Source organism: Melanerpes formicivorus, unplaced genomic scaffold (genome assembly GCF_026170545.1).
Source record: "Melanerpes formicivorus ecotype bairdi unplaced genomic scaffold, bMelFor1.0.p_v2 SCAF_107, whole genome shotgun sequence".
NCBI lineage: Eukaryota > Metazoa > Chordata > Aves > Piciformes > Picidae > Melanerpes > Melanerpes formicivorus.
In genome coordinates this window covers 1,139,336-1,161,171 of record NW_027142459.1, presented here as the reverse complement: position 1 = coordinate 1,161,171, position 21,836 = coordinate 1,139,336, and the positions used below count along the sequence as shown (strand labels likewise).

The 21,836-nt window shown below is 46.1% G+C and overlaps 1 protein-coding gene across 1 annotated transcript in view; it reads left to right on the top strand.

Moving 5' to 3' along the window:
• LOC137455736 (TOG array regulator of axonemal microtubules protein 1-like) overlaps positions 1 to 21,836 on the top strand; it is a 36,560-nt gene that overhangs the window by 12,216 nt on the left and 2,508 nt on the right. The window contains exons 7-20 of the mRNA XM_068166812.1: positions 2,799 to 2,893; positions 4,624 to 4,722; positions 5,135 to 5,301; positions 5,604 to 5,709; positions 6,669 to 6,803; positions 8,644 to 8,797; positions 9,987 to 10,092; positions 11,076 to 11,311; positions 14,864 to 15,022; positions 16,380 to 16,506; positions 16,752 to 16,870; positions 17,730 to 17,919; positions 18,804 to 19,023; positions 21,362 to 21,448. Of these exons, the coding sequence (XP_068022913.1) occupies positions 2,799 to 2,893; positions 4,624 to 4,722; positions 5,135 to 5,301; positions 5,604 to 5,709; positions 6,669 to 6,803; positions 8,644 to 8,797; positions 9,987 to 10,092; positions 11,076 to 11,311; positions 14,864 to 15,022; positions 16,380 to 16,506; positions 16,752 to 16,870; positions 17,730 to 17,919; positions 18,804 to 19,023; positions 21,362 to 21,448 (2,000 nt within the window). The remainder of the gene's footprint in view (positions 1 to 2,798; positions 2,894 to 4,623; positions 4,723 to 5,134; positions 5,302 to 5,603; positions 5,710 to 6,668; positions 6,804 to 8,643; positions 8,798 to 9,986; positions 10,093 to 11,075; positions 11,312 to 14,863; positions 15,023 to 16,379; positions 16,507 to 16,751; positions 16,871 to 17,729; positions 17,920 to 18,803; positions 19,024 to 21,361; positions 21,449 to 21,836) is intronic.

Below are 21,836 nucleotides of genomic sequence, written 5' to 3'. Positions count from 1 at the left end.
GAAAAACTGGCTGATGACTGGGCCCAAAGGGTGGTAGGGAATGGAGTTAAATCCAACTGGTTGCTGGTCACTAGTGGTGTTCCCCAGGACTCAGTGCTGGAGCCAATTCTGTTTAACATCTTTATCAGTGATCTGGATGAAGGGATTGAGGCATCCTTGGTGAGTTTGCAGGTGACACTAAATTTGGTGTGAGTATTGATCTGCTGGAAGGTAGGGAGGGATCTACAGAGGAAACTGTCTAGTCTGGATCAATGGGCTGAGGACAATGGGATGAGGTTCAACAAGGCCAGGTGCCAGGTATTGCACTTGCATCACAACAACCCCATAAATGCTCCAGGCTTGGGGCAGAGTGGCTGGAAACTGCCCAGCAGAAAAGGACCAGGGGGTGCTGGTTAAAAGCAGCTGAAGGTAAGCCAGTGTGTGCCCACATGGCCAAGAAGGTCACCAGCATTTGGGCCTGGATCAGCAATAGTGTGGCCATCAGGACTGGGGCAGGGATTGTCCTTCTGTGCTCAGTACTGGTGAAGCCACACCTTGAGTCCCAGGCTCTGTTTTGGGGCCCTTATTCCAAGAGGGGCTGAAGGAGGTCCAGAGAAGGGTAGTGAAGCTGGTGAGGGGTCTGGAGAACAGGTCTGGTGAGGAGGGAACTAAGCTGAGGGAACTAAGGTTGTTCAGCCTGTAGAAAAAGAGGCTGAAAGGAGACCTCACTGCTCTCTACAACTCTCTGAAGGGAGGTTGGAGCCAAGTGAGGGTCAGTCCCTTCTCCTGAGAACAAGGGACAGGACAAAATGAAATAGTCTCAAGTTGTACCAGGGGAGGTTTAGGTTGGACATGAGCAACAATTTCTTCCCCAAAAAGGTTTTCAAGGCCTGGCTCAGGCTACCCAGGGCAATAGTGAAGTCCCTGTCCCTGGAGGGGTTTTAAAGCTGTGGAGATGTTGTGATGAGGGACATGACTTAGTGGTGACCTGGCAGTTCTGGGCCAGTGCTTGGACTTGATAATCTCAAAGGTCTCTTCAAACCTAAACAGTTCTGTGATTCTCTGATCCTGCTTTCTTCTGGCTTTACTTTGGAGCAGTTCCCTGCTGCAGCCATGGGAACAGAGGGCAGTGCAGTGCTACCAGTGTTAGTAAATATTTGATGAAGACTTTAACTTGCCAGAGAAGGTCTGTGTACCACAGCCTGAACATGAGTCAGAAGCAGAAGGAATTAACAGGGAGGAGAAAGCTTTCTTATTATAGCCTGGAATGTAACGAAGGAATGGGCACAGAGAGGGAGCTGGAATGATTCAGGTTCCAGAGTCCTGCAGCCTGAGAATTAATTTCTAGACAGGTGACTTCCCTACAAGCTGAATCACAGCTTCCAAAGTAATCCATAGAATACCACATTAAAATCATAGAACTATAGAATTGCTTGGGTTGGAAAAGACCTCTGAGATGATTGAGTCCAACTATCAACCCAACACCACCATGGCCATTGCTAGAATACCTAAAATGTGAAGACTGTAAGCATCTATGTGCAATGTTCTTCAGGCAAGAGTGCAGGGCTCTGGGTCTGTTCTCTGTGATACACATAGAGAATCACAGAAAGGTTTTGTTTGGAGAAGACCTCTAAGATCATCGAATCCAACCATTCTCTAACTCTACCAAGTCTTGTGCTAAGCCATGTTCCTCAACACCACATCTCTGCCCTTTTGAAACACCTCCAGGGATGGGGATTCAACCACCTCCCTGGGCAGCCTGTCCCAGGGCATGTGAACCCTTTTGGGGAAGAAGCTGTTCCTCATGTCCAGGCTAAGACTCCTCTGTTGTGACTGTTTCCTCTTGTCCTGTTGTTTGTTCCTTGGGTAAAGAGACCAAACCCCACATGGCTCCAGCCTCCCTTTAGGGAACCAAAAGGTCTCCCTTCAGCCTCTTTTTCTCTAGGCTGAACAACTGCAGGTCACTCAGTTTGAATGGAGCAGTTTGAAAATGAAGTATCAAGATTGTCTTGCAGATACCAGCATTGTCTTGGTGAATACCTGTGTTAGAGACTGAGTACAGCTCAGTGCTGGAAATAGCTTGGTGGATGTCGCCACCAGTATCATCCATCCCTGACCAAACATGGCTGTTCAAATATATGCTATATTTAGTCCAGCATAAAGCTTACTCTTGAGAGTTCTCTCTGTGCTGTTCTTAATCATGGACTTCCTTGTCAAAGAGTTTCATAGAATCTTTGGATAATTAAGCTTTAAAAAGATCTTCAAGATCATCTAGTCCAACCTTTTACCCAACACCCCCATGACCACTAAAACATGTCCAGCCTGCCACATCTGCTGCTTTATTAGACACCTCCAGAGTAGTGGAGGTGGTGACTGCACCACCTCCCCAGGCAGCAAGATCTACTGAATTAATTTGTTTCTTCTACCCAGTGTGAACATTGGTGGAAGCACACTGGAGATACTTGTCCACTGCCTACATTGCATCAGGGGAGGTTTAGGTTGGGTGTCAGGAAGAAGTTCCTCACAGAAAGAGAGATTGGCTATTGGAATATGCTGCCCAGGGAGGTGGTGGAGTCACCATCACTGGAGGTGTTTAGGAAGAGACTGGATGGGGTGCTTGGTGCCATGATTTAGTTGATTAGATGGTGTTGGCTGGTAGGTTGGACTTTGATCTCAAAGGTCTTTTCTAACCTGGTTAATCTCATTCTATTAGGGAGGAGAAGCTGAGATCTGTTGCCTTTGCTGCAAAGTGTGATTTAGCTGGGCTCTGGCTGGTGGGTAGAGTTGGGCCTCTAAACATTTGGTGTCTACTTTCACAGGTCAGACACCTTTCCTCTTCTTGGTAGCAAATCACAGCCTGCAAGAGTGCCTTCAGCAAGAAGCAGAGATGTGGCAGAACCTAACTCCAGCGCAGGTAGGACACTCTGCTATTCAATTCATTTCTTGCTTCACTGGTCTAACAGAATGGTCACTTGGTGAGTCCCTTGGTGAAATTTGGATAATACTGTGGGACTACAGGTGAGAAGGAGCTCCAAGGATTCTGCCTTTCTATGGCAGGGTAGAACGCATTAATGTTGGTGTCTTCTCCCAAGGAACAAGTCACAGCATGACAGGAGATGCCTTCAAGTGACACTAGGTGAGGCTGAGGTTGCACATTAGAAGAAAATCCTTCACTGAAAGGGTTCTCAAGGATTGGAACAGACACCCCAGGGAGGTGGTTGAATCCTCATCTCTGGAAGTGTTTCAAGGAGGCAGAGATGTGGTGCTGAGGAACGTGGTTTAGCACCGGCCTGGGCAGGTTTAGAGAATGGCTGGACTCAATCTCAAAGGTCTTTTCCAACCAAAGCAATTCTGTGATTCTAACTGGGAAATCATCATTTTCCTAGAATGGTTTGGGTTGCAAGAGATATAAAAAGTCACCTGACTCTTTGGACACCAGCTGGGTAAGAGAAGGAAAGGATGAAATGTTTCAAGCAGCTATTTGTCTGGTAGGAAATTGCAGTTAAGTGATTCTCTTGTGTTTCATGCTTCCAGTGAAGCACAGGTAATTGCAAACATCCCCTTAGCTTTGACTTTGTGAGGCCACAGCTTGAGTCCTGGATCCAGTGCTGGATTTCCCAGTTCAAGAGAAACAGGGAACTGCTGGGGAGAGTCCAGTAGAGGCTCCAGAGATGCTGAGGGGCCTGCGCATCTCTGTGAGAAGGAAAGGCTGAGAGACCTGGGGCTGTTTCGTAATACATGCTGTGGTTAATGATTGCCCATGCCTGATAGGAAAAGACCTGCAGTGAGAAGCTGACCTTTGCTGTGAAACAATGAGCAGCACTTGGTCACTGAGCCACTTAATTGACCTGAATGTTCAGCATCAGACCCCCTGTGAGAGCTGACAGGCTGTGACCCATGAGCTCAGTGCAATACCTGTGCAGCTCATGGGTAGGGAGAAGTCCTTTGCTGCTATTGCTGACTGAGTTTGGCTCATCACACAATCCTAGTGTGCTGGTGGTTGGAGCGCCCACAGCAGCCTGTCCAGAACCATAACATACAGGTGGCTTTGGAAACTCCTCAGGGAAGGAGGCTCCACAGTCTCTTCTGCTCCAGGCTCAACAGCCCCAAGTCTCTCAGCCTTTCCTCCTCACAGAGATGCTCCAGGCCCCTCAGCATCTCTGCAGCCTCCACTGGCCTCTCTCCAGTTGTTCCCTGTCTCTCTTAAGCTGAGGAGCCCAGAACTGGACCCAGGACTCCATCCCTGTACTCACCAGGGCTGAGTAGAGAGAGAGAAGAACTTCCCCTGGCCTGCTGGCCACACTCTTCGTCGTGCCCCCTAGCAAACCATTTGCCTTCTTGCCCACAAGGGCACGTTACTGGCTCAAAGGGAACTTCTTTTCCACCAACACTCACAGGTCCTTCTCATTGGAGCTGCTTTGCAGCAGGTCTCCTCTCACTGTACTGGTACAGGGGGTTGTTCCTCCCCAGGTGCAGGACTCTACCCTTGTTGAACCTCATGAGGTTTCCCTCTTCCTAGCTCTCCAGTCTTTGCAGGTCTCATAAGTACAGCTCTCAGTATATGATGACATTGTAGAAGAACAAATCATGCTCCAAAAGGTGAAGTTCATGATTTACATTGTGTCATTTGGTTCTTTTTCTAAGGCCTTGCAGAGTCAACATCTGGATTTCCTCAGAGGAACAATCTGGATTTCATTTCACCAGCTGTCCTGCCTGAAGATGCAGTTGCAATTGTTGGTAAAGGTATTGCAAACCCCAGATTCTCTCTTCTATATCTCATCAGGGTATTAAAGTGAAGGGAAATGTCCCTTCAAACCTAGAGTGGGAAAAGAAGAAACCTTTTTGGATGGAACAGTCTCCAGTTCAGACAGGAATAATCCAAGTTATGGTTGAAAATGTTGCAGTTATGGGATCTGCTGCTCCATTCCAACAACCAAGAGTGGCAGCAAAAGATCATAGAACATCTCAAGTCAGAAGGATGAAGGTTAGGTCTTGTTTCTAGTCCAGTGTGCACACAGGTAGCTGTGTTCTTCCTACTCAGCAGAGCAAAGTAAGAGCACTTTTGAGTGGAAATTTGCACTAATAGTGTAATTAACTAAGTTCTGCTGAATAGTATGGTTGCTTTGCTGAAGATACAATGTGATCTGCCTTCCAGGTGTTTTTGGGAGCCCTCCTTCCCTACCAGCACACAGCCAGTCCATAGCATGTGTAGTGAATGGAGATGACCAAGCTGTGAAGAAGACTGAGCCATCAGCAGGGATCTGTGGGAGAAGCATCCAGCAGAAGAGTGCTTCCCATTTTTTCACTGAAAATGGAAAAGAGGTGAGAACTTCACAGCTTTTTTTCTGCCTCACTTCCTGGTCTTATCTATATGACAATATAAAGAAAGAGAGGTTGTGGAGTCTCCTACTGTGGAGACTTCCAAAACCCAGCTGGACATTGTGATCCTGGGCAAGCTGCTCTGGGTGTTCCTGCTTTAGAAGCAGGGGTGGATTAGGATGATCATCAGAGGTCTCTTCCAATCCCCACCATGCTGGGATTCTGGGGTTCTGCAAACTGGGTAATTGGTGAGTGATTTGTGTACTAAAATTTGCCTATTGTCATGGGGCATGACTGTTTTGCAGGCAAAAGTTGTGATGTCAAAATCGGCCCAGGAAAAGATGAGGCGGAGGAAAAAGGAAGAAAAAGAACACAATCATAGAGAACATCAGGAAGTCAAAGACCTTGAAGGTTAGAGGTTGATTTGCTGGAAAGCAGCTCTGGAGAAGGACCTAGGAGTGCTGGTGGACAACAGGGTCGCCATGAGGCAGCACTATGTCCTCATGGCCAAGGCTAATGGTATTCTGGGACACATGGAGAAGAGTGTGGCCAACAGGTCAAGGGAGGTTCTTTTCCTCCTTTATTCTGCCCTGGTGAGGCCACTTCTGAAGTCCTGGGCCCAGTTCTGGGCTCCCCAGTTCAAGAGAGGCAGGGAACTACTAGAGAGAGACACCAGTGGAGGCTATGAAGCTGCTGAGGACAGCAGCACTGAGGAGTAGTGTTTAGGTGAACAGTACCCTGTCAGTGCTGCTGAAATAGAAATTACAATTCCATGCTTATGAACGTATCCCATGAGTGCTCAGCATGACTTCAGGTATTATCAGAATTTGTTTAACCTGCAGTTTACTCTTCAGTCATTTGTTGTCAGGATATCAGGTAGTGATAGGACTAGGGGGAATGGAATGAAGCTGGAGGTGGGGAGATTCAGGCTGGATGTGAGGAGGAGGTTCTTCCCCATGAGAGTGGTGAAGCCCTGGAATGGGTTGTCCAGGGAGGTGGTTGGGGCCCTGTCCCTGGAGGTGTTTAAGAGCAGGCTGGATGAGGCTCTGGCCAGCCTGATCTAGTGTGGGGTGTCCCTGCCCATGGCAGGGGGTTTGGAAGTAGATGATCCTTGTGGTCCCTTCCAACCCTGACTGATTCTATGATTCTATAAAACAAGTAATATGATCCTTAGTTACAAAAGACCTCTAAGATCATGTCCAGCCTTCTACCCAATACCTCCATGACCACTATAACAGAGAGAGTAAAGTGCCTATGGGAAATTAAGAAATTTTCCAAAGAACAAGTTAGGACAGGAAATTTCCTCTTATTAGGATACAAAGGATTATATCTGGTTTACTGTTGCTTGGACATATCATTCTGTTTTCTAGAGTTAAATCTCCGTGGGGACACCTTAACACTGTCAAGAAGTGTGTGTTTGACCTCAGAAAATGTGGCCTTCAATCCCTCATTAAAGAGAACATCCAGTTTGAAGAGGAACAAATGTTCAGCCTTGCTAGATTGTGGTAAGCTGTCAGAATATTTGGATATGTGTAGTGGGACAGTTCCAAAACACAGCCAGGTTTAATGGGATTTACTTGTACAATGGATAAATCTGAGGTGTTCTGGAAGGTGAGTGCTTTGGGGGCAGTGGGAAAAGGAGATTGACCTCTTCATTAGTCCCTTGAAATACTTCTCATCTATAATGTTAGGAAAATGTTTGAGGTTTTCAAGGCCAGGTTAGATGAAGCCTTGAGCAACCTGGCCTAGTGGGAGGTGTCCCTGCCCATGGCAGGGGGGTTGGAACTAGATGATCTTCAAAGTTCCTTCCAACCCAAACCTCTCCATGACTCTGTTTTTTTCCCACAGAATGGCAGTAACTTGAGGTTATGGTGACAGGGATCTGCTGTGAATTCCAAGTGTTTATGTTCACAAGCAGCCAATAAATTAACATCAAATTACATAGCAGGAGGTTGGAACTGGATGATCTTTAAGGTCCCTTCCAATCCAAACCACTCTGTGAATATGAATCTGAGAGGTTTTTTTGTTGCCTCATTCCTCATTGTACCAAAATGATTGATTAATCACAGAATCATTAAGGTTGGAAGATACTGTTAAGATCATCCAGTCCAACCATTAACCCAGCACTGCCAGGTCACCACTAAACCATGTACCTCGGTACTACATTTTCACCATTTTGGAGCCACTCTATGGATGAGGCCTCCACCACTGCCCTAGGCAGCCTGGGTGAGGCCTTGACATTATTCAAGGGGAAGAAATTGATCATCATGGCCAACCTAAACCCCTCTGGTGCAACTTGAGGCCATTTCCTCTCATCTTGACAGCAAATTCAATCTCTTCTGTCTGATGGTGGTCAAAGGTCTTCAGAGCTTCTGAAATGGCCCCCTGCTTTTTATTTGATTGTGTCTTACCACAGCATTTTGTGGTTCCACTGTGCATTGTGCTTCCACTGTTTTGACATCAAACAACTCCAGCTCAAACCTCCTCAGGTCCAACTTGAGAATGTTCCCTCTTGTCCTGTCAAATATGTTCCTGTCCTCCATGTCTCCATAGAACGGAATAGACCAGGTTGGAAGAGACCTTTGAGATCATTGAGTCCAACCTATCATCCAACACCATCTAATCAACTAAACCATGGCACCCAGCACACCATCCAGTCTCTTCCTAAACACCTCCAGTGATAGTGACTCCTCCACCTCCCTGGGCAGCCCGTTTCAATGGCCAGTCACTCTTTCTATGAAGAACTTCTTCCTAACATCCAGCCTAAACCTCCCCTGGCACAGCTTGAGACTGTGTCCTCTTGTTCTGGTGCTGGCTGCATGGGAGAAGAGACCAACCCCCTCCTGGCTACAATGTCCCTTCAGGTAGTTGTAGACAACAATGAGATCTGCTCTGAGCCTCCTCCAGGCTAAGCAACCCTTGCCAAAAGTCTCAGTTAGGAGGTATGCTCTGACTGGCATCAGGATTGGTTATTTGGAAAACAGTTTATTGATGTGAATTAAATGCTGAGCAATCAAGGCTCATAGGATCCCAGACTGGTTTGGGTGGGAAGGGACCTCTAAATGTCTTCCAGTCCAACCCCCCTGCTGTCAGCAGGGACATCTGCATGTTGCTCAGAGGCTCAAACAACCTGATCTAGATATTCCAGCAATGGGGCATTTACCACCTCTGTGGGCATCCTGGGACAGGCCCTCACTACCCTGAGGGTGAAAATAAGAATGCAGTTCTCACTTTGAGAACCCTTAGTAGCAGCAGTCTACACCTCAAACTTTTTATTCCCTTCCTTGGGGTGAATTAGTTTCATCAGATCATGCTGATTATGTCTCCTGCTTGATGTCTTTGCAGATGAAACGTCTCCTGGGACACAAGGACGCTATAAAGACCAGGCCCTATCAGTCACTCACAGCCCAGAAGTGATGGACCCATCAGAGCTTCAGCCTTTTCTAAAACCAGAAGCTGCACTCACAGAAGCCTTGATGCTTTTAGCTGATGAGGACTGGTAGGTGTAAACATCCATGTACAACCTGAATATGATATAAAAGGTGCTTATTTTGGTAACTTGCTTAAAACTAACAGAATGGAGAAGACATCAAAAGTGGTGAGAAGGGTTGCTCATGATAGAGGAGCAAAACAGTTTCAGTGCAAAGTTCTTGTAAGTTGAAGCTTAAGAGCTGAGCTTTCAGAGACTTAGAAGTGTCTCTAATCATCTTTTTCAGAGACTTTAGTGATCATAGACTCATTCAGGTTGGAAAAGCCCTCTAAGATCATCAAGTCTAACCATCAACCCCGTACCTCAATGACTACTAGATCATGTCCCAAAAGTGCCATTTCCACACATTTCTTGAATACTTCCAGGGATGGTGACTCCATCACCTCCCTGGGCAGCCTGTTCCAATGCCTGTAGGAAATAAGTTGTTCCTAGTATTCAACCCAAACCTCCCCTGGTGCAATGTGAGGCCATGTCCTCTTTTCCTGTCATTAGCTAATTGGGGGAAGACATCAACAGCAGCCTTACTGCAACCTCACTTCAGGTAACTGTCAAGATGTCTCAGTACAAGCTCTGCTTTGGAGAGAGTCTCACCAATACCTTCTTGACATCTTTCATGGAATAGAAGGCTTTGCTGTGCTCTGATTGGTGAAATGGGGTTACACTGCTGCTGCCTGTTCAGCTTCAAGAGGGAAAGTGCAAACTGGGCAGGACTGCAGAAGAGAGTTGAAGTCTGGTGTGCTGAAATAGTCACATCAGGAGAAAGACTGACTTTGAGTTTCTTGCATTGTATGTGTTCAGTTTTGGGCCCCTCACTCTAAGAAGGACATTGGAGGTGCTGGGGCGTGTCCTGAGAAGGGCAGTGAAGCTGGTGAAGAGTCTGGAGAACACCAGCTCCTGCTAGTGAGGAGCAGCTGAGGGAACTGGGTTTGTTCAGCTTTGAGAAAAGGAGGCTGAGGGGAGACCTTCTGGCTCTCTACAGCTCTCTGAAAGGAGGTTGGAGGCAGATGGGTGTTTGTCTATTCTCCCAAGGAAGAAGTGATAGGATGAGAGGAAGCAGCCTCATTGCCCCAGGGGAGGTTTAGGTTGGGCATGAACAATTTCTTCCCCAAAAGGGTTGTCAAGGTGGTTTTGTTCCTCAGAATTTTGTAGTTTAATATTTTAATGTAAATATGCAAATGATCTTTTTTGTTTAACACAGGGAGAAGAAAATTGAAGGTCTCAACTTTGTCAGATGTTTGTCTGCCTACCATGCAACTATCCTGACTGCAAAGCTGCATGAAACAAGTTTGGCTGTGGCTCAAGAGGTTAAATTTTCCTATCAGCATATTTCTATTTCTCTGCTTATATGCATCTGTCTGTATTTTATAGCTCTTACAGACACTGAAGTGAAATGGTATCCCAGAATCCCAGCATGGTGGGGTTTGGTAGAGACCTCTGAGGATCATCCATTCCAAACGCCTGTCAAAGCAGGGGCACCCACAGCAGCTTGCCCAGAATTGTGACTTCTGGGGTAGGGGTTGGAATCTCTCCAGAGAAGGAGACTCCACAGCCTCTCTGGGCAGCCTGCTCCAGGGCTCCAGCACTGAGCAAGTTTCTCTTCGTTTTCAGATGGAAACTCCAGGCTTCCAGTTTGTGCCCATTGCCCCTTGTCCTGTCCCTGGGCACCAATGAAAAGAGTCTAGCTCCATCCTCTTGCCCCACCACAGGTCCTTTAGCTCTTGCTGAGCAGTGAGAAGATCCCCTCTCAGGCTGCACTTCTCCAGGCCTAACAGCCCCAGGTCTCTCATCCTTTCCTCTTCACAGAGTGGCTCTAGGCCCTTCAGCATCTTCCTACCCTCCCCTGGACTCTCTTGTAGTTGCCTGTCCCTCTTGACCTGGGAGCCCAGAACTGGACCCAGTCCTTTAGATGTGGCCTCACTAGGGCAGAGTAGAGATGGAGGAGAACCTCCATCGACCTGCTGGTCACCTCTAGTTAGTTTTCCTCTGCTGGGGAGTCCCAAAAGGATGAGTTTGTTGTTCAGCAAAGCAGCTCAGGAGCTTCAGGCACCAACCCTTGATCTGATTTCTTAGGAGACTGACAATATTCAGCTTGTAACTTTATCCTGTTACTGATGTGTTTGTAATTTAATTCTCTCAGACTGTGAATCAAGTTAGGAGCTTATTTCTCAGGTGCTTTTAATGTTGCTTAAAGAGGGAAAAGTTTTAAGCTGTGCTGATTTTTTTTTTTTTTTAAAGTCTATTTTTCTAAACATTCTTCATTGTTTGTCTGGGTTTTTCCTGTGTGCAGGTCAAGAATTTACGCTCAGGTGTTTCTCGGGCTGCTGTGGTCTGTTTAGGGGATTTGTTCACCCACCTGAAAAAGAGCATGGATCAAGAACTAGATAATACAGTAAAAGTCCTTTTGCACAAAGCTGGGGAATCCAACACATTTATAAGGGAAGAGGTAGACAAAGCACTGAAGGCTATGGTTAATAATGTGACTCCAGCACGTGCACTTTGTTCTCTTATAAATGGAGGGCAAAGGTAATTCTTACAAAGACTTTGTAAAGCAATAACTTGTGACTAGAGTTTATTTATCAGAGTCGTTTGTTTGGGGGGGTTTTTTAAACAATCAGAGCAGACAAAGTTGACAATACAGCAAGTGAAGCTCTGCAGAGCTTCTCCCCAGGGCAGTGTTTTGAGGTATAAAAGTAAAATGCAGCTCCCTTCATCTTCCTTTCTGTGCGCAATGCGAATGGCTGCCTGCTGATTTTGGAGCTTTTCTGATCATTTTGTAAAGCTTCAGTTGTTTTGCTTGCTGTTAGTGTCCTGTCCTTAGGGATCTGCTCTTTTGCTTTGCCTAAAGAAGCTCACAGTGTCCTTATTTCCCATTCCCTCTGCCTTTCAGTTTTTAGCACTGCTCTTTATTTAGAGAGGTGATATGTAACTTAACAATTCTCTGGCTGCAGCTATCTTGGTTGGTTCCCTCTTCTTCTCCAGGCTTGGCTGGTTAATTTGCTTTTTACCTGCAGTTTAATTCCTTTTTCTGTGGTGGTGGCCGTTGTTTTCTTGAGTCTCTCAAAGCTGACAACTTCCATCTCTGGCTGCGTGGTTTGATTCTGCCTTGTAGCTTACCTCAGTCTGTAGTAGAAGTTCCTTTCTCTCACTTAATCATGTTATTCTTTTACATCCTTTACTGTCACAGGAATGATTAATTAACCATTAGGCATTTCAGTATGTTAGATGTATCTACCTACTTAATCTCTTACCTCTCTCTGCCATCCCTCTGATGACATTTAATGAGCTACATTTCTTGGAGCCTCTCCCATTAAGTATTTCAGGATAAATATATCAGTCCTTAGACTTTCTGCACAGCTGCAAATGATAAGTTAGCCTTGATTTAAAATGGTTTGTTTCCTGGGAAGCTGATGGATGTAGAATATATTGACTCTGTTTCCTGAAAACCATCTGCAATTACCTGAACTTTAAACTGAAAGGCAGATAGTGGCTTTGTGGTCTAAATTATTGATGAATCATGCCTGTGCAGAGTTGCTTTGTGAATTGAAGAGCAGCAAACAGTTGTTTTGCACGTTGCTTTAACTCAGAAGCCACATAGTGGTCTGCTTGAGTACCCCCACGTTCAGAAACCCTTGCCCAGGCAATGCTTATGATCACAGCTGGCTACATCTGAAACCCTTGGCCAAGCAATGCTCATGTTCATAACTGGCTACATCTGCTCTCCTCATTTTATGTGGCACACCCAAAGATACTGGCCTGTGCTGGTGAGTTTTCTAGACCTACAAAGATCTGACTCACTCCAGTTTGTGAGCTTGAATACATTTCCAGACTCAAAGCATCCAAGTATATGAATCTGGATACAGCACTTGAAACAGCGATTGATTTCTGTCCAGCTAAGACTTCAATCACAGCAGTGTTTGAATCATGGAGTACTGTATTGCTTTTAATCAGCAGGTGGTCTAAAAGTTACCATGAGTTACAGCTTTTCTAGTGTTGGCTTCAGGAATCTCTGGCCATGTCAGCCACAGAGCAAGATGTGGCTCTGTTGTCTGTATCAGTGAATCTGAGAGTTGCGTTTACAAGTGGAAATTGGGGAGAAAAAGGATGTGTGTTTTTAGTACAGAGTGGGAGGGTTCTGTTTAGAATCATTAAGGCTGGGAAAAAAGCTTTAAGATCATTGAATTTGACACACAGGAGATCTCTGAATTGAAGTTATTGAAGAAACTTTAGATGGTTACATTCACTGTAAGCCATGCTTTTGCCAATAAAACCTTTTAAAGGTGACCTATTTGCTGCTCATTTCAAGCCTCCTGTGATCATAAGCATTCATGTTTGCCACCCTGAGTAGATACATGCAGGCATACTGATGCTGCATCAGCTGCAAAGTTGGCTTTGGCTTCACAAATAATGAAAACCATTACTGTTTGCCTCTGTGGGATGCTGCTCTAAAGATCCTGGACTGTTGCTGTAACCTCAGCTGTGTGTTTAGATGCTTAATGCTTCGAGGACTAGAACTGAAAGTGATTCCATTTCAGAAATGTCCAAGGCATGGGGTTTCTCTGCCTGAATTCTGGTTTATTCTATGTGCACACACAGAGATTTTCAGCCGTTCTGCCTGAGCAGCAGGCATTTGTGGGTTGCAGGGGGTTATTTGCTTGCACAGCAAGGACTTTAGGCCTTGCAATGTGTATTTTCCCATCAGTTCCTGCTGCAGGAGTTAGTTTGTCAGCATTTCCAAACTCCCAAGATGGGCGACTGGCACTGAGCAGGAGTCAAAGCTCAGGAGATAGCACTGAATGGGAGCTACCATGCTGCCAGAGAGGTTTTGCAGTCTTGGGTTGGACAAGGTGACCTTTGAGAGTCCCTTCCAACCCAGTGCAATCTGAATTTTGCAGTTTGAATAGACCCAGTTAGTTGGCAGGATAGGTTCCACTTCCAACAAGGCTTGTGGCAAGCTGTGGAACCAGGGAAAAGGGAAATCCTGGTGGAATGGGAGCATGGTCATCCAAGGAAGATTGCTGGGGAGTCACCCATATGGTTCACTAAGTCAATTCTTCCCCTTTAAACCTGGTTTTACCCTACAAGCCATGAGCTACCCAAATGTTTCATTTACTGTGCAGTGAAGCTGGCCTCAGGGCAGGATTTTTTTTTAATCCAGAGATTAAAACTGGAGAAGTCTGAATTTGTGGAGTTCTGTATTCTGATGACACATGGGATCAGCAGGTACAGCAGGATTGCATGCAGTCATGGAATTGGAATCACAGAAGGAAAGGCCCTCTAAGATTATCGAGCCCCACCATCAACCCAACACCACCACGGCTATCAAGCCGTGTCCCAAACTGCCATGTCCACATGTAAAAGGAATTGGAGAGCTGATTCCAGCTTTTCTCTTATTTTAGATGTTTAATGGCTCCTGTTTTACAGAAAAGTAGATTTCTGCAAGGTTTCTAGCAGTCACTCCTGCTTCACTTCTCTTTAGGAGTCACTAGAGCACTGCTTTGCTTCACTTTAGATTGACACCAAATACCCAGGATGCGCTCCTGAGCGTAGAGAATTGGGGTTTATGTAGCTGATGGGAATAAAATACAGCATTGTGCTTCCTAAAAGCTTTTAATGTTATTTTAAGGGAAAAAAAAATCAGTAAGGAAATTCTAAAAACAGCAGGAACTCACAAAGTTTATTGATCCCAAAAGGTGCAGTTAGGATTGAAACTGACTTCAGGCCAGAAGAAATGTCATTTCCCTTTTGTTCATGTGTGTTGTAGTTTGGGATGTTGAGTGACTGGACTGAAATTCAATCAAATAGGAGTGATTGATCCAATAATTGCAGTTATTGATCCAATAATGGGAGTCATTGGTCAAATACTGTGAACTAGTTATCAAATGGAAATGATTTTTCAGATGGAAATAACTGATTTGTCTTTGCTCTGAGCTCTTCTCTGAAGAGCCAGAATAAGCAGTGCAGTATCTGTAGCTTATGCTAGAGATGAAGCTTGTATGCCATGTTTGGTAGAGCACATGAATGCTGCTGTTGAGCTCCTGGGGGTGAGATGTCACTCAGCAGCTGTGTTTTCTGTAGCCACCTGCATTCAGCAGTGAGGAGATGCACAGCCCAGCACCTCTCCGACATTGTGGAGCGCATGGGAGCAGAGCGGATCCTGTCTGGAGCCAAAGCTGTGGCTGATCGGATTTTGCCTGCCATAGCCCGGTTTGCACAGGATAGTTCACAACAAACCAGGTCAGTGAATGGTTGTGGGTCAGAAAAGCACCTTCAAAAGAGGTTGAAACTTCTACACAGTTTTGTGTGTGCTCCTCTGCTCAGACAGGGAATAGAATCATAGAGTCCTGTTAGCTGGAGAAGACGTGTAAGATGCTGCAACAGGGTGCCCAGGGAAGTTGTGGATGCCCTGTCACTGGAAAAGTGTTCAAAGCCAGGTTGGATGCGGCCTTGAGCAACCTGGTTTAGTGCAAAGTGTCCCTGCCTATGGCAGTGGGTTGGAACTAGATGATCTTTAAGGTCCCTTCCAGCACAAACCATGAGTCTGACCATTAGCCAAGCACTGCACAGGGCTGTTACGGCAGAGGTCACCTGGGTGTTAGCTGGTGAAGGGTCTGGAGAACCGGTCTGGTGAGGAGCAGCTGAGGGAACTGTGCTTGTTCAGTCTGCAGAAGAGGAGGCTGAGGGGGGATTTTTTTTCTCTTTGCAGCTACCTGAAAGGAGGTTGGAGCCAGGTGGGGAGTGGTGTCTTCTCCAAAGGAACAAGCAATAGGACAAGAACAAATGACCTCAAGCTGTAGCAGGGAGGCTTAGGTTGGACAAGAGAAACAGTTTTCCCTTTTGAGTGTTGTCAAGGCCTGGCCCAGGCTGCCCAGGGCAGTGATGGAGTCCCCATTTCTGGAGGGATTTCAAAGCTGTGGAGATGTGTTGCTGAGTCACATGGTTCAGTAGTGACCTGGTAGTGCTGAGTTAAGGGTTGGCAAATATTAGCAAGCCACCAATTATATGAAGCTGCTAATGCCACCTCCTACTCACACTCAAAGAGCCATCTTCTCTACAGCAATTAAATTCCAAGTGTTACAGGTTAGCATAAATATTCATAGATACATAGAATGGTTCAGGTTGGAAGGGACCTGAAAGATCATCTAGTTCCAACCCCCTCTGCCATGGGCAGGAACATCTTTCACTAGACCAGGTGGTTGTTTTCTGACTAAAGTGATTCTGTGATTCTATGAGTGCTCAACCTGGCTGCAGGAAGAAGGGCTCAGAGGACATCATCTGAGGATATTTGCTGAACATAGACAAGATGCAGGCCATGGAGTGCTGGCACTGGTAGCCACACTGACTGTGTGGCCAGGCTGGAGCATCCTGTTTAAAACCAGCTGAGTCACAAAATTGCTGTCATGAATATCCTCTGTTGACTACGCAGTGATCTGGGGGCAGAACACCTTTGTAGGAGGCTGAAGAGGTGCCTGGTTACCCTCACAGAGAGCAATCTCCTGCTCTTCTGGTTTGGAGTTACAAAGCTGTAACTCCCACCAGTTACAAAGCAAAGCCACGCTGACTGGTGTGTCTGTCACCATCTGCTGCCCTGCAGGTACTATGGTCGAAAGATGCTCTTCAACATGATGGATCACCCTGAGTTTGAGAAAGCCCTTGAGAAGTATGTGCCAAGCAAGGACCTGCCTTACATTAAGGACTCTGTTAGCAGCTTGCGTGAGAAGGTAGGTGGCCAAGCCCTTCTTGAACCTCTGAGAGATGGAAAGGTGTCTTAGTGTGTGTCAGGTGTTGACAGTGAACGAATGTTCAGAGCAAGTCGTCAAGTGACTGCAGCAGGACAGCTGCTCTGTGCATACCTTCATTCCTGGCAGATGTGCCAGATGAAATGGAATCTGCTGCCACACTTCCATGGCTACCAGCCTGGCTTTTACCACGTCCCCTATTCATTCCTGCTTGCCCTTTTCTGCAGGGTCTAGGGGAGATGCCATTGGATACACCCTCAGCAAGGGGAAGACGTTCCCAGACAAGTGGTGTTGGACACTCAAGGTCGTCATCTACTTCCAGAGATGCTCTCAGTGTCACTGACAGGTAATGATCCTCAGTGGTTTACTTGGTTAGGAGCTTGACCTTTAGGTTAAGAGCCTCACCACAAGAGGAGAGTATGGAAGCACTCCAAACAGGGTTGTGAACATCAAACAGATCTGAAGGACAAGGAAGAACTTGACATGTCCTAGATAAACTCTTCTAAAGGGGGGAACTGGTAACAATAAGAATGGCTTCATGCATTTTTAAGTTAATTTATTGGCTGCTTGTGAACATACACACTTGGAACCTGGAACACTTGGAATTCACAGTAAATTCCTCTCACTGTCAGCTCAAGATATTGCCATTTTGTGGAAAAAAATCATAGGACCATAGAGTGGTTTGGGCTGAAAGAGGCCTTAAAGATCATCTAGTTCCCACCCCCCACCATGGTTAGGGACACCTTCCACTAGACCAGGTTGCTCAAGGCCCTATCCAAGCTGACCTTGAGCACCTCCAGGGAGGGGGCCATCCATGATCTCTCTGGCCAACCTGTTCCAGTGCCTCACCACCATCACTGTGAAGAATTTCTTCCTATCTCCAGTCCAAAACACCATGTTTTTTTAAGTCGCCATGTGTAAAGTGAAAGTCCTTCCCCAGAAGGTTTTCTGTTTATTCATAGATTCATAGAATGGTTCGTGCTGGAAGGGACCTTAAAGACCATCTAGTTCCAACCCCCTGCCATGGGCAGGGACACCTCCCACTACACCAGGTTGCTCAACACCCTATCTAATCTGCTTTCAAACACCTCCAGAGAGAGGTCCACAGAGGTTCCACAGAAAGAGATGTTTACACTTATGTGGTCTGAGATAACAGACTCCTGTTCCATCTTGTGTTCACTGAGTAGCTTTTCCTTTCCCATCAGAGAGGCTGCAGAGGGCCGTGAAGTCACCAGAAAAGTGGCTCCTCGTAACGCCCTGGAAAACGAAGAGTATCTCCAAGACCTGATTGGTTTATTGAATGCCCGAGACTTCCGCGAGCGAATCAGTGGCGTTAAGCAGCTCTTATCAGATACAGAGAACAATCAGGGCTTTGTCCTGGCTAACATTGTGAAGGTAACTGAGAACACTGTGTTTCAAAGGTCTTCCAAGTTATGGCATAACATGTTCTGATGAAATCTTGGCTCCCTCTTTCAATAAGAAGGGAAAAAGTTGGGGAATAGGGCAGGTGTGCACCTTCTGCCTGCTTTGTGAGTCTGGGAGAAGGTGAGGAAGGATCATGGTTGTGATAAAGCTCAAGGTAATCATCCTTTCTCATAGGAGAGGAGAAAAATAGGATGCAGAGCTCCAGGAGTTGTAAGCTAAATGTAGATAGAATGAAAGGAAAAACAAGATTGTCTTCTAGCAGTGCAGGGTCTTTGCTGTGGAGGTGTGACCTACTGCTATGAAATGTCACTGTCTTCACTCAGTGAAATCCCCACTCGGTGAAGACACTGTGAAACCAATCACTATAGTGTTTCTATAGAATCAAAGAATTGTTTTGGTTGGAAGAGACCTCCAAGATCATCAACTTCAAACCTAAGACCACCATGCCCGTTAAATCATGTCCCAAAGTGCTGTGCCCACACATTTCTTGAACACCTCCAGGGATGGTGACTCCTCCATCTCCCTGGGCAGCCTGTTCCAGTGCCTGACCAATTTTTTGAGCACCTTAAAGAATTCTTTTTTTCTCTAAGCAGAGCTCTGTGCCTTTGGTTGCAGAAAAGATTGGCCGTACTAAAAGTTGCAGATGGCTTCTTTATCCCAATTATATTGTCCAAGAATCAAACTCAGGCGAGGTGCAGTTAATAATGCAGAGGAGAAAAAACAGCAAATGATGCTTTGCTTGCTAAAATATAATCTCAGCAGAGCTGTCTTTTGCCAAGATAGACAGTTAAAGTGCAACCATAAAGCAGGGAACACGATATCCTCAGCTGAATGCTCCTTGGATACCTTTCCAGATCTTCGATGCGTTCAAGTCTCGCTTGCACGACTCCAACAGCAAAGTAAATCAGGTGGCTTTGGAGACCATGCACAAGATAATTCCCTTGCTGAAAGACAATTTGTCTCCTGTGATCAACATGCTAATTCCTGCCATGGTGGACAACAACCTGAACTCCAAAAATCCAGGGATTTATGCAGCTGCCACTAACGTTATTCAGGCTCTGTGTCAGCATGTAGGTAAGTGATTTTGCTCTCTCTTCATTTGAGAGAGATTTAATTATGTTAATTGAATTCTACATTTAAAGAGTTATTCTTTCCAACAGTTGCCATCCAACTATTACACTATGTAACAGATCATTGGGTTTACAGAATTCCAGCATGGTCGGGATGGGAAGGGACCTCTGGAGACCACCCATTCCACCCCACCCCACCCCCCCCCAGCTAAAGCAGGGGTACCCACAGCAGCTTGCCCAGGATCACAATGTGCAAGTGGTTTTGGAATCTCCCCAGAGAAGGAGACTCCATAACCTCTCTTGGCAGCCTGCTCCAGGGCTCAAGCACCAAACAAGTTTCTCCTCATCTTGGAAACTCCTGGCATCCAATTTGTGCCCATTGCCCCTTGTCCTGTTTCCAGGCACCACTGACAGGTGCCTGGCCCCTTCCTTTTGCCCCCTACAGGTCCTTTAGCTCTTGCTGAGCATTGAGAAGATGCTCTCTGGGGCTGCTCTTCTCCAGCTTCAACAGCCCCAGGCTTCCTAGCCTTTCCTTTTCATGGAGATGTTCCAGGCCCCTCAGCATCTTTGGAATCTCCACTGGACTCTCTCCAATAGGTTCCTGTCTCTCTTGAACTAGGAAGCCCAGAACTGCACCCACGATTCCATCTGTATCCTCACTAGGGCAGAGTAGTGTCGGAGGAGAAGCTCCCTTGACCTGCTGGCAACACTCTTCTCCGTGCACCTCAGGACACCATTGGCCTTCATGGCCACAAGAGCACATTGCTAGCTCCTGGGGACCTTGTCATCCACCAGCGCTCCCAGCTTCTTCTCTATGGAGCTGCTTTCCAGCAGGTCACTCCTCACCTGTCCTGGTGCAGTGGGTTACCACTCCTCAGTGTTTATTCTCACACCTTTTAAGAAGTCATTGTAATATTTGGCCAGTCCAGCAAAGAATCCTAACTGGTCAGACTGGTCCTGAACTTGTAGATGGCCTTGTTATTTTTCCTTAGCAGGTGGTTTTCACGTTGAGGGTGACTGACCCTTGACACAAGTTGCCCGGAGCAGCTGTGGAGTCTCCATACTTGGGAGATACTCAGATGCTGTTTTGACATGGCCTTGGGCAACTGCCCACAGTGACCCTGATGGAGCAGGGAGGTTTGACCAGATGATCTCCAGAGGTCCTTTCCCACCTCAGTCATCCTGTTGCTGAAGGTTGTCACACTGCAGAATCACTTAAACAGTTCAAAGAAATAGATTGTTGCTGGTTTATGCATGCCACCACTAGTTTCCTTCTTCATGTGCTGTAGTTTTGGAGCAGAATTGTGATGTTTTCAGGAAATATGGTGTGTCCTAGACAATTGCTTGGGCTGGAAGAACCCTTTAGCTTCATCCAGCCTAGGCATTCTCTAATTCAAACCAGACTGGTGCTAAAGCATGTCCTTCAGCACCACATCTCTGCATCTTTGAAACACCTCCAGGATGGGGATTCAACCACACCTCGCTGGGCAGTTTGTTCCAGGGCTTGAGAACCCTTTCAGTGAAGATGTTTCTTCTAATGTCAAACCTAAGCCTGCCCTGGTGCAATTTGAGGCCATTTCCTCTTGTCCTGTCCCTCTTTCTGAGTGGAAGAGACCAGCCCCCACCTGGCTCAAACCTCCTGTCACAGAGTTGTAGAGACCAATGAGATCTCTCCTCAGCTTCCTCTTCTCCCAGCTGAACAATCTCAGTTCCCTCAGCTGCTCCTCCCCAGATGTGTTCTCCAGACCCTTCACCAGCTTTGTTGCCCTTCTCTGGACCTGCTCTAGTCCCCCTCAATATCCCTCCTTTATTGAGTGGCCCAAAACTGAACTTTGTACTCAAGGCGTGGCCTTACCAGTGCTGAGATGATGAATTTGCAGGGCCAAGAGGCCCTCAGGCTGGACAAAGCTGAGGAAGCGCAGGTCCGAGTTTCTAGGCATAAATACTTTGATTATCCCATCCCATTGCTGAGGATGGAATTAAGGAACCCATGGTAGCTGTACTGAGGATTGTTGATATGGTGAATTGAAGCTCCAAATTCATGCAGGAAGGTAATGAAGAGAAAGAATCTTGTTTTGGACTCATTACAGTCAGCAGTGTTGACCAGTTAAGAGAAATTCAGTGTGTATCCTAGCAGTGTCCTACCAGATTCTAGGAGTTAAGGCTTCTTAAGTCTTTATTTTAATGCTTCTATGCCTTGAAACACATCACTACGTTCTCTTGAAGTTAATGCATCATAACTAAGGTTCTTATCTCCGTTTGCTCATGCTGTGTTTATTTTGAGACTGCTTAATTACCCTGCTTAACCTTTAATTTAACCCTTTTGTGTTCTTTACTTCTAGACAACTATTTGCTCCTCCAGCCCTTCTGCACAAAAGCCCAGTTCCTGAATGGAAAAGCAAAGCAAGACATGACAGAAAAGCTCGCTGGTAAAGCCATGTTTTAATTGCATGTTTGTTTGTCTCATTGCCTTAATTAGACAAATTAATCTCAGGATGGTGACGGCTGTTTATCTTTTGTTCTGACACAGGGGGTTGTGGGCATTAAGGACGCAGCAGCTGTCAAGTTTCACCCTCTTCTAATGCAAATTGAAGCTACTGCTGCCAAAAAAACCCCGTATTATTAGTGTTTATTCTTCTGCCTCCCCATTACTGTATGAATACCCCAGAAATGCTGAATTCCCATCTTGTAAACATGAAAATGTCCAAGACTTTAAGGGAAATCTGTGTTAACCACACTGACATACTTTTGGCATACTTTGAGAGTAGTTCTGTGTGTAGCAGCTATAAAAGGGAACTTAAAAAGCATAATGGACAC